At 43.0% G+C, this 13,131-nt stretch overlaps 1 protein-coding gene across 3 annotated transcripts in view; it reads left to right on the top strand.

Annotated features, from left to right (window-relative positions):
* The window catches only part of TTLL9 (tubulin tyrosine ligase like 9), a 68,281-nt gene that overhangs the window by 32,214 nt on the left and 22,936 nt on the right, over positions 1-13,131 (top strand). For all 3 annotated transcript variants that reach the window (XM_057529361.1, XM_028169328.2, XM_057529360.1), the window contains one exon: positions 11,801-11,869. In XM_057529361.1, the coding sequence (XP_057385344.1) occupies positions 11,801-11,869 (69 nt within the window). The remainder of the gene's footprint in view (positions 1-11,800; positions 11,870-13,131) is intronic.

A 13,131-nucleotide genomic window follows, 5' to 3' on the forward strand; every position in this document is an offset into this window, starting at 1 on the left:
GCCCCGTGATGAATGGGCCCCAGGGGCAAGGCAGGGGGAGGCAGGCAGTGAAGGGCTATGAGTGGCCACAGGTGGTACAAAATCAAAGTACGGTTCATTTTAATAATCCACTAATATTGTTTTCCAATCAATAACATATCTTTTAATAAAAATATTTTCCTCCCGAATCATCAAGTAAGATTGATGCTCCCAGATGTAGCACCGTGTTTATCACATGATTCTGTTTACTCCCTCACACTTTGCAGGAGCTGAATGAGCCCCAGGCTTGTGAAAGACAGATTTACCCAGGCTGGATTTGTCACCTACTGGCTGGGTAAATTTGAGCAGAGTGCTTGGCCTCTCTCTTCCTTGGTTTCCTTGGCTGCAAAATGGGGATAATATTAATGCCTACATACAAGTGTTTTAAAAAGCTTTAATGAGGATCGGAAGTTGGGTTTCGGCTGCGGTGGCGAAGGCAGCTACCAGTGTAACCCAGGGCTGAGAATTTTCTACAGTGACTATGACTTGTATAATAATAATAAAAACAGTTTTCAAGTACTGTACAGACACATAAGGTCACAAGCCCTCTTAAAGAGTAGTCACATGGCTAGCTGTAATCTGTACGTCAAGATTGAGCTCAAAGTTGCTTAAGAGTACCTCCCATCAGGAAACTTGCACAAGCCTCTTAGATAGCCTCATCCATCAAAGGGCAGACAGCAGAAGCAAGAAGAACTACAATCCTGCAGCCTGTGGAACAAAAACCACATTTACAGAAAGATAGACAAGATGAAAAGGCAGAGGGCTAAGTACCAGATGAAGGAACAAGGTAAAACCCCAGAAAAACAACTCAATGAAGTGGAGATAGGCAACCTTCCAGAAAAAGAATTCAGAATAATGATAGTGAAGATGATCCAGGACCTCAGAAAAAGAATAGAGGCAAAGATCAAGAAGATGCAAGAAATGTTTAACAAAGCTCTAGAAGAATTAAAGAACAAACAAACAGAGATGAACAATACAATAACTGAAATGAAAAATACACTAGAAAGAATCAATAGCAGAATAACTGAGGCAGAAGAACAGATAAGTGACCCAGAAGACAGAATGGTGGAATTCACTGCTGTGGAACAGAATAAAGAAAAAAGAATGAAAAGAAATGAAGACAGCCTAAGAGACCTCTGGGACAACATTAAACGCAACAACATTCACATCATAGGGGTCCCAGAAGGAGAAGAGAGAGAGAAAGGACCAGAGAAAATATTTGAAGAGATTATAGTCGAAAACTTCCCTAACATGGAAAAGGAAATAGCCACCCAAGTTCAGGAAGCGCAGAGAGTCCCATACAGGATAAACCCAAGGAGAAGCATGCCAAGACACATAGTAATCAAACTGGCAAAAATTAAAGACAAAGAAAAATTATTGAAAGCAGCGAGGGAAAAATGACAAATAACATACAAGGGAACCCCCATAAGGTTAACAGCTGATTTCTCAGCAGAAACTCTATAAGCTAGAAGGGAGTGGCATGATATACTTAAAGTAATGAAAGGGAAGAACCTACAACCAAGATTACTCTACCTGGCAAGGATCTCATTCAGATTTGATGGAGAAATCAAAAGCTTTAAGAGAAGCAAAAGCTAAGAGAATTCAGCACCACCAAACCAGCTCTACAACAAATGCTAAAGGAACTTCTCTAAGTGGGAAACACAAGAGAAGAAAAGGACCTACAAAAAGAAAAACCCAATTAAGAAACAATTAAGAAAATGGTGATAGGAACATACATATTGATAATTACCTTAAACGTGAATGGATTAAATGCTCCAACCAAAAGACACAGGCTTGCTGAATGGATACAAAAACAACACTCACATATATGCTGTCTCCAAGAGACCCACTTCAGACCTAGGGACACGTACAGACTGAAAGTGAGGGAATGGAAAAAGATATTCCATTCAAATGGAAATCAAAAGAAAGCTGGAGTAGCAGTACTCATATCAGATAAAATAGATTTTAAAATAAAGAATGTTACAAGAGACAAGGAAGGACACTACATAACGATCAAGGGATCAATCCAAGAAGAAGATATAAAAATTATAAATATATATGCACCCAACATAGGAGCACCTCAACACATAAGGCAACTGCTAACAGCTCTAAAAGAGGAAATCGACAGTAACACAAAAATAGTGGGGGACTTTAACACCTCACTTACACCAATGGACAGATCATCCAAACAGAAAATTAATAAGGAAACACAAGCTTTAAATGACACAATAGACCAGATAGATTTAATTGATATTTATAGGACATTCCATCCAAAAACAGCAGATTACACTTTCTTCTCAAGTGTGCACAGAACATTCTCCAGGATAGATCACATCTTGGGTCACAAATCAAGCCTCAGTAAATATAAGAAAATTGAAATCATATCAAGCATCTTTTCTGACCACAACGCTATGAGATTAGAAATCAATTACAGGGAAAAAGACGTAAAAAACACAAATACATGGAGGCCAAACAATACGTTACTAAATAACCAAGAGATCACTGAAGAAATCAAAGAGGAAATCAAAAAGTACCTAGAGACAAATGACAATGAAAACACGACAATCCAAAACCTATGGGATGCAGCAAAAGCAGTTCTAAGAGGGAAGTTTATAGCTCTACAAGCCTACCTAAAGAAACAAGAAAAATCTCAAATAAACAATCTAACCTTACACCTAAAGGAACTAGAGAAAGAAGAACAAACAAAACCCAAAGTTAGCAGAAGGAAAGAAATCATACAGATCAGAGCAGAAATAAATGAAATAGAAACAAAGAAAACAATAGCAAAGGTCAATAAAACTAAAAGCTGGTTCTTTGAGAAAATAAACAAAATTGATAAACCATTAGCCAGACTCATCAAGAAAAAGAGAGAGAGGACTCAAATCAATAAAATTAGAAATGAAAAAGGAGAAGTTACAACAGACACCACAGAAATACAAAGCATCCTAAGAGACTACTACAAGCAACTCTATGCCAATAAAATGGACAACCTGGAAGAAATGGACAAATTCTTAGAAAGGTATAACCTTCCAAGACTGAACCAGGAAGAAACAGAGAATATGAACAGACCGATCACAAGTAATGAAATTGAAACTGTGATTAAAAATCTTCCAACAAACAAAAGTCCAGGACCAGGTGGCTTCACAGGTGAATTCTATCAAACATTTAGAGAAGAGCTAACACCCATCCTTCTCAAACTCTTCCAAAAAATTGCAGAGGAAGGAACACTCCCAAACTCATTTTATGAGGCCACCATCACCCTGATACCAAAACCAGACAAAGATACTACAAAAAAAGAAAATTACAGACCAATATCACTGATGAATATAGATGCAAAAATCCTCAACAAAATACTAGCAAACAGAATCTAATAACACATTAAAAGGATCATACACCATGATCAAGTGGGATTTATCCCAGGGATGCAAGGATTCTTCAATATACACAAATCAATCAATGTGAAACATCATATTAACAAACTGAAGAAGAAAAACCATATGATCATATGAATAGATGCAGAAAAAGCTTTTGACAAAATTCAACACCCATTTATGATAAAAACTCTCCAGAAAGTGGGCATAGAGGGAAACTACCTCAACATAATAAAGGCCATATACGACAAACCCACAGCAAACATCATTCTCAATGGTGAAAAACTGAAAGCATTTCCTCTAAGATCAGGAACAAGACAAGGATGTCCACTCTCACCACTATTATTCAACATAGTTTTGGAAGTCTTAGCCATGGCAATCAGAGAAGAAAAAGAAATAAAAGGAATACAAATAGGAAAAGAAGAAGTAAAACTGTCACTGTTTGCAGATGATACTATACATAGAGAATCCTAAAGATGCCACCAGAAAACTACTACAGATAATCAATGAATTTGGTAAAGTTGCAGGATACAAAATTAATGCACAGAAATCTCTTGCATTCCTATACACTAATGATGAAAAATCTGAAAGAGAAATTAAGGAAATACTCCCATTTACCATTGCAACAAAAAGAATAAAATACCTAGGAATAAACCTACCTAGGGAGACAAAAAAACTATATGCAGAAAACTATAAGACACTGATGAAAGAAATTAAAGATGATACCAACAGATGGAGAGATATACCATGTTCTTGGATTGGAAGAATCAACCTTGTGAAAATGACTATACTACCCAAAGCAATCTACAGATTCAATGCAATCCCTAACAAATTACCAATGGCATTTTTTACGGAGCTAGAACAAATCATCTTAAAATTTGTATGGAGACACAAAAGACTCCCAGTAGCCAACGCAGTCTTGAGGGAAAAAAACAGAGGTGGAGGAATCAGACTCCCTGACTTCAGACTACACTACAAAGCTACGTAATCAAGACAATATGGTACTGGCACCAAAACAGAAATATAGATCAATGGAACAGGATAGAAAGCCCAGAGATAAACCCATGCACCTATGGTCAACTAACCTATGACAAAGGCAAAGATATACAATGGAGAAAAGACAGTCTCTTCAATAAGTGGTGCTAGGAAAACTGGACAGCTACATGTAAAAGAATGAAATTAGAACACTCCCTAACACCGTACACAAAAATAAACTCATGGGGCTTCCCTGGTGGCGCAGTGGTTGAGAATCTGCCTGCTAATGCAGGGGACACGGGTTCGAGCCCTGGTCTGGGAAGATCCCACATGCCACGGAGCAGCTGGGCCCGTGAGCCACAATTGCTGAGCCTGCGCGTCTGGAGCCTGTGCCCCGCGACGGGAGGGGCCGCGATAGAGAAAGGCCCGCGCACCGCGATGAAGGGCGGTCCCCGCACCGCGATGAAGAGTGGCCCCCGCTTGCCGCAACTGGAGAAAGCCCTCGCACGAACCGAAGACCCAACACAGCCAAAAATAAATAAATAAATAAATAAATAAATAAGAAAATCAAAAAAAAAAAAAAAAATAAACTCATAATGGATTAAGGACCTAAATGTAAGACCGGACACTATAAAACTCTTAGAGGAAAACATATGAAGAACACTCTTTGACATAAATCACAGCAAGATCTTTTTTGATCCACCTCCTAGAGTAATGGAAATAAAAACAGAAATAAACAAATGGGACCTAATGAAACTTAAAAGCTTTTGCAAAGCAAAGGAAACTACAAACAAGATGAAAAGACAACCCTCAGAATGGGAGAAAATATTTGCAAACGAATCAATGGACAAAGGATTAATCTCCAAAATATATAAACAGCTCATGCACCTCAATATTAAAAAAACAAACAACCCAATCCAAAAATGGGCAGAAGACCTAAATAGACATTTCTCCAAAGAAGACATACAGATGGCCAAGAAATACATGAAAAGCTGCTCAACATCACTAATTATTAGAGAAATGCAAATCAAAACTACAATGATGTATCACCTCACACCAGTTAGAATGGGCATCATCAGAAAATCTACAAACAACAAATGCTGGAGAAGGTGTGGAGAAAAGGGAACCCTCTTGCACTGCTGGTGGGAATGTAAACTGATACAGCCACTATGGAGAACAGTAGGGAGGGTCCTTAAAAAACTAAAAATAGAACTACCATATGACCCAGCAATCCCACTACTGGGCATATACCCAGAGAAAACCATAATTCAAAAAGACACAGGCACCCCAATGTTCATTGCAGCACTATTTACAATAGCCAGGTCATGGAAGCAACCTAAATGCCCATTGACAGACGTATGGATAAAGAAGTTGTGGTACATATATACAATGGAATATTGCTCAGCCATAAGAAGGAATGAAACTGGGTCATTTGTAGAGACGTGGATGAATCTAGAGACTATCATACAGAGTGAAGTAAGTCAGAAAGAGAAAAACAAATATCGTATATTAATGCATATATGTGGAACCTAGAAAAATAGTACAGATGAACCAGTTTGCAGGGCAGAAATTGAGACACAGAAGTAGAGAACAAACGTATGGACACCAAGGGGGGAAAGCAGTGTGGGGTGGGGGTGGTGGTGTGATGAATTGGGAGATTGGGATTGACATGTATACACTGATATGTATAAGATTTATGACTAATAAGAACCTGCTGTATAAAAAAATAAATAAAATAAAATTCAAAAATTCAAAAAAAAAAACCAAAGTTGCCTAACTTGTTACACTTTATATCCAACCTCAGTGTCTACCTTTGCGAAATTTTGGCACTAATGGTACATGGAACCTAACTGAGATGCTGTGATTTAAATAAGAGAGGATTTTTAATTCAAATTAAGTACATATAGGATTCCAGCTTTAGTGGGCGTTATTGTCTCCCCAGTATCCATTCCACTACGGCTCCCCCATTCTATAGGGTAGATTCTAATTGGACTGAGTTTTTCCAGGTGATCCCATCTGTATCGCCCATGTTTTCCTGTCTCCTGAGTAAAATTCTCTCACTTCCCTTTTATGAATTTTGTCAAGTGGCCCCTTAGTTATCTATAAATGCGTAATTCTAATTACACATAATTCCAGTGTTTCCATTTGGTGTTTGGAGGCTATCTTTAAGGAGTCTGAGATTTTCTGTCCCTTTTCCTGTTGACAAAGGGAGAAAAGCAAAACAATTTCTACATTAGTATCATATGCAGTAGTTTTCTTGTAGTTATCCCTCCACATAATTATAGCCAACACTCAACTGTCCCTTAAGAAAAGCCATGATATGACTTTCTAAACAGAATTTAGAAACGAATTAATTACAATACAAAAGACTTCTTTACCAAAAATACATTCAAGGGCTCCTTTTAAAAAGCAAACTTCTGATGCACATAATTAAAGAATCATAGACCTTGATGGGTCTTTTATGATCATCTTTACAAATAAATTGAGATGAAGTTTTTTTTTTTTTTAAAGATTGATTGATGGCTATGTTGGGTCTTCGTTTCTGTGCTAGGGCTTTCTCTAGTTGTGGCAAGCGGGGGCCACTCTTCATGGCGGTGCGCGGGTCTCTCACTATCGTGGCCTCTCCTGTTGCGGAGCACAGGCTCCAGATGTCAGGCAGACTCTCAACCACTGTGCCACCAGGGAAGCCCCTGAGATGAAGTATTCTTTTCAAGGGAATGATCACTTTGTTATTTTCACCCAGTGTTTTCACCCAATGGGATCTATTGTAGCCATGATAAAGAACGAGGGCATTCTATACGAGCTGAAATGGAGAGGTGCTCAGAATAGAATGTGAAGTTGAAAAAGGTGCAAGCTGATCAATCTTAGCGTCTCTAGATGTGGAGCAACCAGACAATTGTGATGGAATAGCACCAGCTGTGTAGTCTTGCCAAAAAGTGGAACTTGAATCTAACCAAACCTCTAGAGCTAAGTTTCATTTATAGGAAATACAAAGAAAAGAGGAATACTTTAAATGATGCCACAAGGAAACAGACAAACCCAGAACATGGAACAGTGCACAGGACAATTGGTGTGTACAACTAGTCAATGGCAGGGGGAAAGGAGGGAAGACTGTCCTCAATTAAAAGAGACTTAGGTGTCATAACAACCAAATGCAATGTAGGGAGCTGTTTAGGTCTGGACTTAAACCTATTATAAAAGGACATTTTTGAGATAATCAGGGGAATTTGATTATGGACTGAAGAATCAGGCGCTAAAACATCATTATTAATTATGTCTTGTATGATAATGGTATTATGGTTATATAGCAGAGTGTCAATTTTTTGAAAACAAGATGCACACTGAAGTCTGTAAGGGTGAAATAACATGACATCTGGGATTTGTTTTAAAATGAAAGTTTGATAATTTTGAATTTGTGTATTGGGAGTATGTACTATTCTCTGCTTTTGATATGTCAGAAAATTTTAATATAAAATAGTAAATAGAAAATGCAAGGTGGGCTTCCCTGGTGGCGCAGTGGTTGAGAATCCACCTGCCAATGCAGGGGACACGGATTCGAGCCCTGGTCTGGGAAGATCCCACATGCCGCGGAGTAACTAGGCCCGTGAGCCACAACTACTGAGCCTGCGTGTCTGGAGCCTGTGCTCCGCAACAAGAGAGGCCGCGATAGTGAGAGGCCCGCGCACCGCGATGAAGAGTGGCCCCCGCTCACCGCAACTGGAGAAAGCCCTCGCACAGAAATGAAGACCCAACACAGCCATAAATAAATAAATAAATAAATAAATATTTAAAATAAAATAAAATAAAAATAATTATAAAAAAAAGAAAATGCAAGGTGAAAAAAAAAAGCTTTAATGAGGAAATGTGTGTAAAATCCTTGTGTCTGGTTCATAGTTGAGAAGTATTAGCTGCTAATATTACCATTGTTTAGGAACTATTCCCCTAAAGTTCTGTTTCTGTTGCTGCGTCCCAAAACTCCGTGGCTTGAAACAACAATCATCTCTTATTTAACTCATGAGCCTCCAGCTTGGGCAGCACTTGACAGGGAAGGCCCATGGCTACTCCAGCGTCTACCTGGGCGGCGGATTTACTGAGGGCTGGAGGATTTGCTGCCAAGCTGGCTCACTCGCTCCGCTAGCAAGTTGGTGCTGGCTGCTGGCTGGGAGTTCAGCCAGGGTTGGGGGCTGGAAGACTCAGTTGCCCCCACTGTGGGCTTCTCCACGTGACCTGAGCTTCCTCACAGCATGGTGGCTGGGTTCCAAGGGTAACCATCTCCAAAGAGAAAGCTGTGTGGAAGCTGTGTTGCCTTTTATGACCCAGCACTGGAATTCCCACAGCATCACTTCTGCTGTACACAATTAGTTGAGACAGTCCTGAAGGCTCACGCAGATTCAAGGGGAACGGACATTGACTTTCCTCTTGTTGGAAGGTGGTGGGTGGCAAGGTTGTGGAAGACATATTGGACTGGGAATATCGTTGTGATTGCTTTTGGAAACGACAGTCTGGCGGGGCTAGATATTAGGTGATTTCCAGTCTCAACAACCCTGATCTATCACCACGCAGGAAGTTTATTTTCCACTCTTTAGGATTATTCCCTTAGGAGGACATCTCCTGGAACAGGCATGTCAGTGACTAACAAGGCTTTAAACAATAAAGGCTTTTCATTATCTTATATAACAAGAAAGCCGGAGGTAGGCAGTTCCAGGTTTAGGGATGTACTCAATGGTGCCATTAAAAGCCCAGGCTTCTTCTCTTTGTCCACTCTGCCTCCTCAGTGTGTTGGGTTTCTGTCATCAAACTTGTCACCTTATGGATGTGAGATGGCTGTTGTAGTTGCAGGTATCACCTCCTCAGATGTAGCATTCAAACAAGGGGCAGGCACTTTCTCTCTCTCTCTCCCCCACCCCCAGTCTCTCCCCAACCCTAATTTTTTAATTAATTTATTTATTTATTTATTTATTTATTTTTGGCTGTGTTGGGTCGTCGTTTCTGTGCGAGGGCTTTCTCTAGTTGCGGCGAGCTGGGGCCACTCTTCATCGCGGTGCGCGGGCCTCTCACTGTCACGACCTCTCCCGTTGCAGAGCACAGGCTCCAGATGCGCAGGCTCAGTAGTTGTGGCTCATGGGCCCAGTTGCTCCGCGGCATGTGGGATCTTCCCAGACCAGGGCTCGAACCCGTGTCCCCTGCATTGGCAGGCAGATTCTCAACCACTGCGCCACCAGGGAAGCCTCCTAATATTTTTAACAAGGATGAAATTCTTTCCTCAAAGCCCCAAGCAGATATCTCCTTAGGTCTCTTTGGCCAAAATGGGTCCCATGGTTTCCATTAGCTGCAAGGGAGGCTGGGAAAACAAGTATCTGGTCTTTCTAGCCTCTATCCTGAGAGGCGGGCTTTGTCAGCCAGGAAGAAGAGGAAGTGGAGTGACTTTAGGGAAGTCAATCAACAGGGGTGGGGGTGGCGGTTCCTAGATCAAAAGGTATGAACTTCTAAAAAAAAATTTTTAATTGAAGTTTAATAAAACAGAAAGTGCCCAAATTTTAAGGATATAGCTTGATGAATTTTCACAAGGTGAACACTAGTATCCATATTATACACAGAGCATTGCCAGCCCCTCAGCAGCTCCCCTAGACCCCTTTCCACTCACCACCCCCAGTCACCGACAGCATAGGTTCCTTTTGTCTGTTTTTGGATTTTATATAATTGGAATCATGCAATACAGCTACATTGTGTCTGGTTTCTCTCCTTCAACATTATGTCCATGCAATTCATCCATACTGATGTGGGTAACTGTAAATTGTTAAGCATTGTTGTATACTATTCCATTGAGAGAATATTTATTCATTTGAGAGTTTCAAGGTTGCAGTTATTATGAATTGTGCTGCTTGGACATTCCCGTGCATGTCCATGGATGCCCACGTGCACACGTTTCTGTCACGGAGTTACCTAGGAGAGGAATCGCTGGGTCACAGAGGTGACTGCCTTCAGTTTTAGTGGATGCTGCCCAGCAGTTTCCCAACAATGCAGTGTGTGAGCATTCCAGTTTCTCCACATCCTCACCAACACTTGGTAGTGTCTGCCTTTACTTTTAGCCATTCCTGGGGAGTGTGTAGTGCTATCATATTGGGGTTTTCATTTGCGTTTCCCTGAAGACTATGGGTTAGTGCCTTTTCATTGCTTACTCTGGGTCATCTCTTGCGAAGTGCCCGGTCAAGTCTTTGCACAGCTGTGAACTGTTGGAAGCTCTGGATGCACACTGAGTAATTGTTTTCCAAAAGAGCTGTGCACGTGTGGCTGTCCCTGCACCACTGCCAGTGCTCCAGTCTTTTGGGCACCCCATCTTCTGGGCACACACAACCCTGAGCCAGGGTGCACAGCATGGCAGGCAGAACAGGGCTGGGTTTTTAGCTCCCACTGCCCCCACCGCTGGGAGCCCTTCTTGCAACAACCCGCAGCCATGCCTGATGGCCCTGCCCGCCTCACATTGTACCAAGAGCCTCGCTTTGACCAGCTGGGCCATGCTCAGAGGAGATGAGAACGAAATGAGAGTTTGCTCAGGCTGGGTGCATTTATGCTGGAGAAAAAATGACTCCGGGGCACTTGCTCAGTGGCTGCAAATAACCAAAGGGCTGTTCTGGGGCCCAGGAACCAGATTTGCTGCAGGAGGCCTAGAGGCCAGAATCAGGCAGGCGAATTTTAACTCAACACAGGTTAGGCTGTGAAAGTTCCATGAGGTCTGGGCTACTGCTATAGCATAAAGCCAAGCACACAGTAGGCACCTAATATGTACCTTCTGGATGAAATGACTGCTTAATAGAGCTATCCTGCCACGGAATGGGCTGTCAGGGGGTGGGGGAAGGTAGTGAGCTTCCTGGCACTGTGAATGTGCAAGGTCAGGCAGGTGACCGTTGTGGAGAGATGTCACAGAGGGAACAATGCCTTTGGTGCCTGCTGCCCTGCATGGTATGAAAGATTCTCCAACCCCTAGACTCTGTGAAGCTTTGAATTATCCATGCTGGGATTCAGTAAAGGCAGGCTGATTGCAGTATTAGCTGAAGCAAAATCTAATTAGGAAGGCAAATTGATTTCCAAAAAAAGAAGTGGATGATGTGTTCCCAGGACTGTTAGAAATGGCTTTTTAATTGTCTGCTCCTTTGTATTATTCATGCAATTGTGTGCCTTTGTGAGCTCAGTCGGTCTCTCACTTTCCTTCCCACTTCCCTCTCTCCCTCCCACCATGCTTAGCACCTTCTCTGTCCCAACCCCTTCAAGGCTGGGCTGGATCATTCCTCAGGGACAGCTGGGGGGCCCTCGGGGGGAGATGGAAACAGAAAAATGCTGGGGAGGGGCCCCAGGCCCCCCAGGCCCCCAGGTCCAGGGGCCAACAGGGAACCACACAGAGCTGAGAGTCAACCTTTCTGCCCTCACCCCCACCCCAGGTAGCCCGGTCGCAGGGGAAGGGCATCTTCCTCTTCCGGAGGCTGAAGGACATCATGGACTGGAAGAAGGTGAGCTTGCCCCTCCCCCTTCCTCCCCAAACCCTCCTTTGCCCTTGCATGGATGAGAGGGGCCCCTCCTCCTTGCCCTCAAAGCTTGGAGGGCTGGCAAAGAAGCTCTGCCCACAGGCCTGACTATGGGTGCAGGGTCTCTGGAGCCAAATTGCCTGGGTTCAAATCCTGACCTTGCCACTTAATAGCTGTGTGACCTTGGGCAAGTCATTTCACCTCTCTGTGCCCCAGTGAATCAAGGAGTTAATATGTCTAAGAGAACGGTGCATTCTTTTCCTGGGCCTCCTGCTCACATGGCTGCGGAGAGTTTGGCTAACTCTTCCTCCAGGTCCTGGACTGAGCCTGAGGCAGGTCCCTCCCTCCCCCAACCCCGTCCTTGTCACAGCAGAAATCCTGGTCCCAATCCTGCCTCAGCAGCTGTGTGGTCCTGGGGAAATTGCTGAACCCCTTAGAGATGATAATGTGCAGGGTGGGTGTGAGGAGCAGGATGACAGAACTCCTACACAACCGGCACCTACCGCGTCAGCAGGCTCACAGCAGGTGCTCAGTAAATGAATTTTTCCTCCTCACCGTGTGTCCTGATTCCTCCCATGAAACTGTTAGGGCACCGCTGGGAAGAAGCTCACCAGCTTGGAGGCTCAGCCGGCTCAGAGCGCTGTCAACCCCTCTGGCAGCCACATGAGTATAGGTGGGGGTAGCCCTGGGTCCCAGAAAGAGAAGACCTGGCTGCCTCGATACTGAAGCAGCTTGGGGGTAGTGGTGATGGTAGGTGTAGAAAATTCTGGCCCTTGGGCCCAGAAGCCCTGAGTTCCAGCGCTCACTGCCACTGGCTGTTGTGTGACCTTACCAGGTATGTGACATTTGCCTTTGGGCCTCGGTTTTCTCACAAGGTTACTGTGAAGGGGACAGTGGGTGGGAAAGGGCTTTGCAGATGGTGAGGTGAAAGGAGCATGCTATCCTCCTGAGCTGGGCTGGCCTGCAAAGAATTAGCAGGTAGAGAAGGGAGAGGAATGTCCTTGGAGGCCTGGGTGGTGCTCCAGGCAGCACTGACCAATGGAACTTCCTACAGTGGTGGGAATGGTGCACACCTGTGCTCTCCGATGCCCTGACCGCTAGCGACATGTTGATATACTGAACACTGGAAATGAGGCTAGTGAGACTGAAGGACTGGATTTTTAATTTATTTCCTCTTTTATTGCGGTAAAATATACATAACATTTACCAGTTTAACTCTATTTGTGTACAATTCAATGGCATTAAGT

The sequence above is a fragment of the Balaenoptera acutorostrata genome, chromosome 15, assembly GCF_949987535.1.
Source record: "Balaenoptera acutorostrata chromosome 15, mBalAcu1.1, whole genome shotgun sequence".
In the NCBI taxonomy this organism is placed as follows: domain Eukaryota; kingdom Metazoa; phylum Chordata; class Mammalia; order Artiodactyla; family Balaenopteridae; genus Balaenoptera; species Balaenoptera acutorostrata.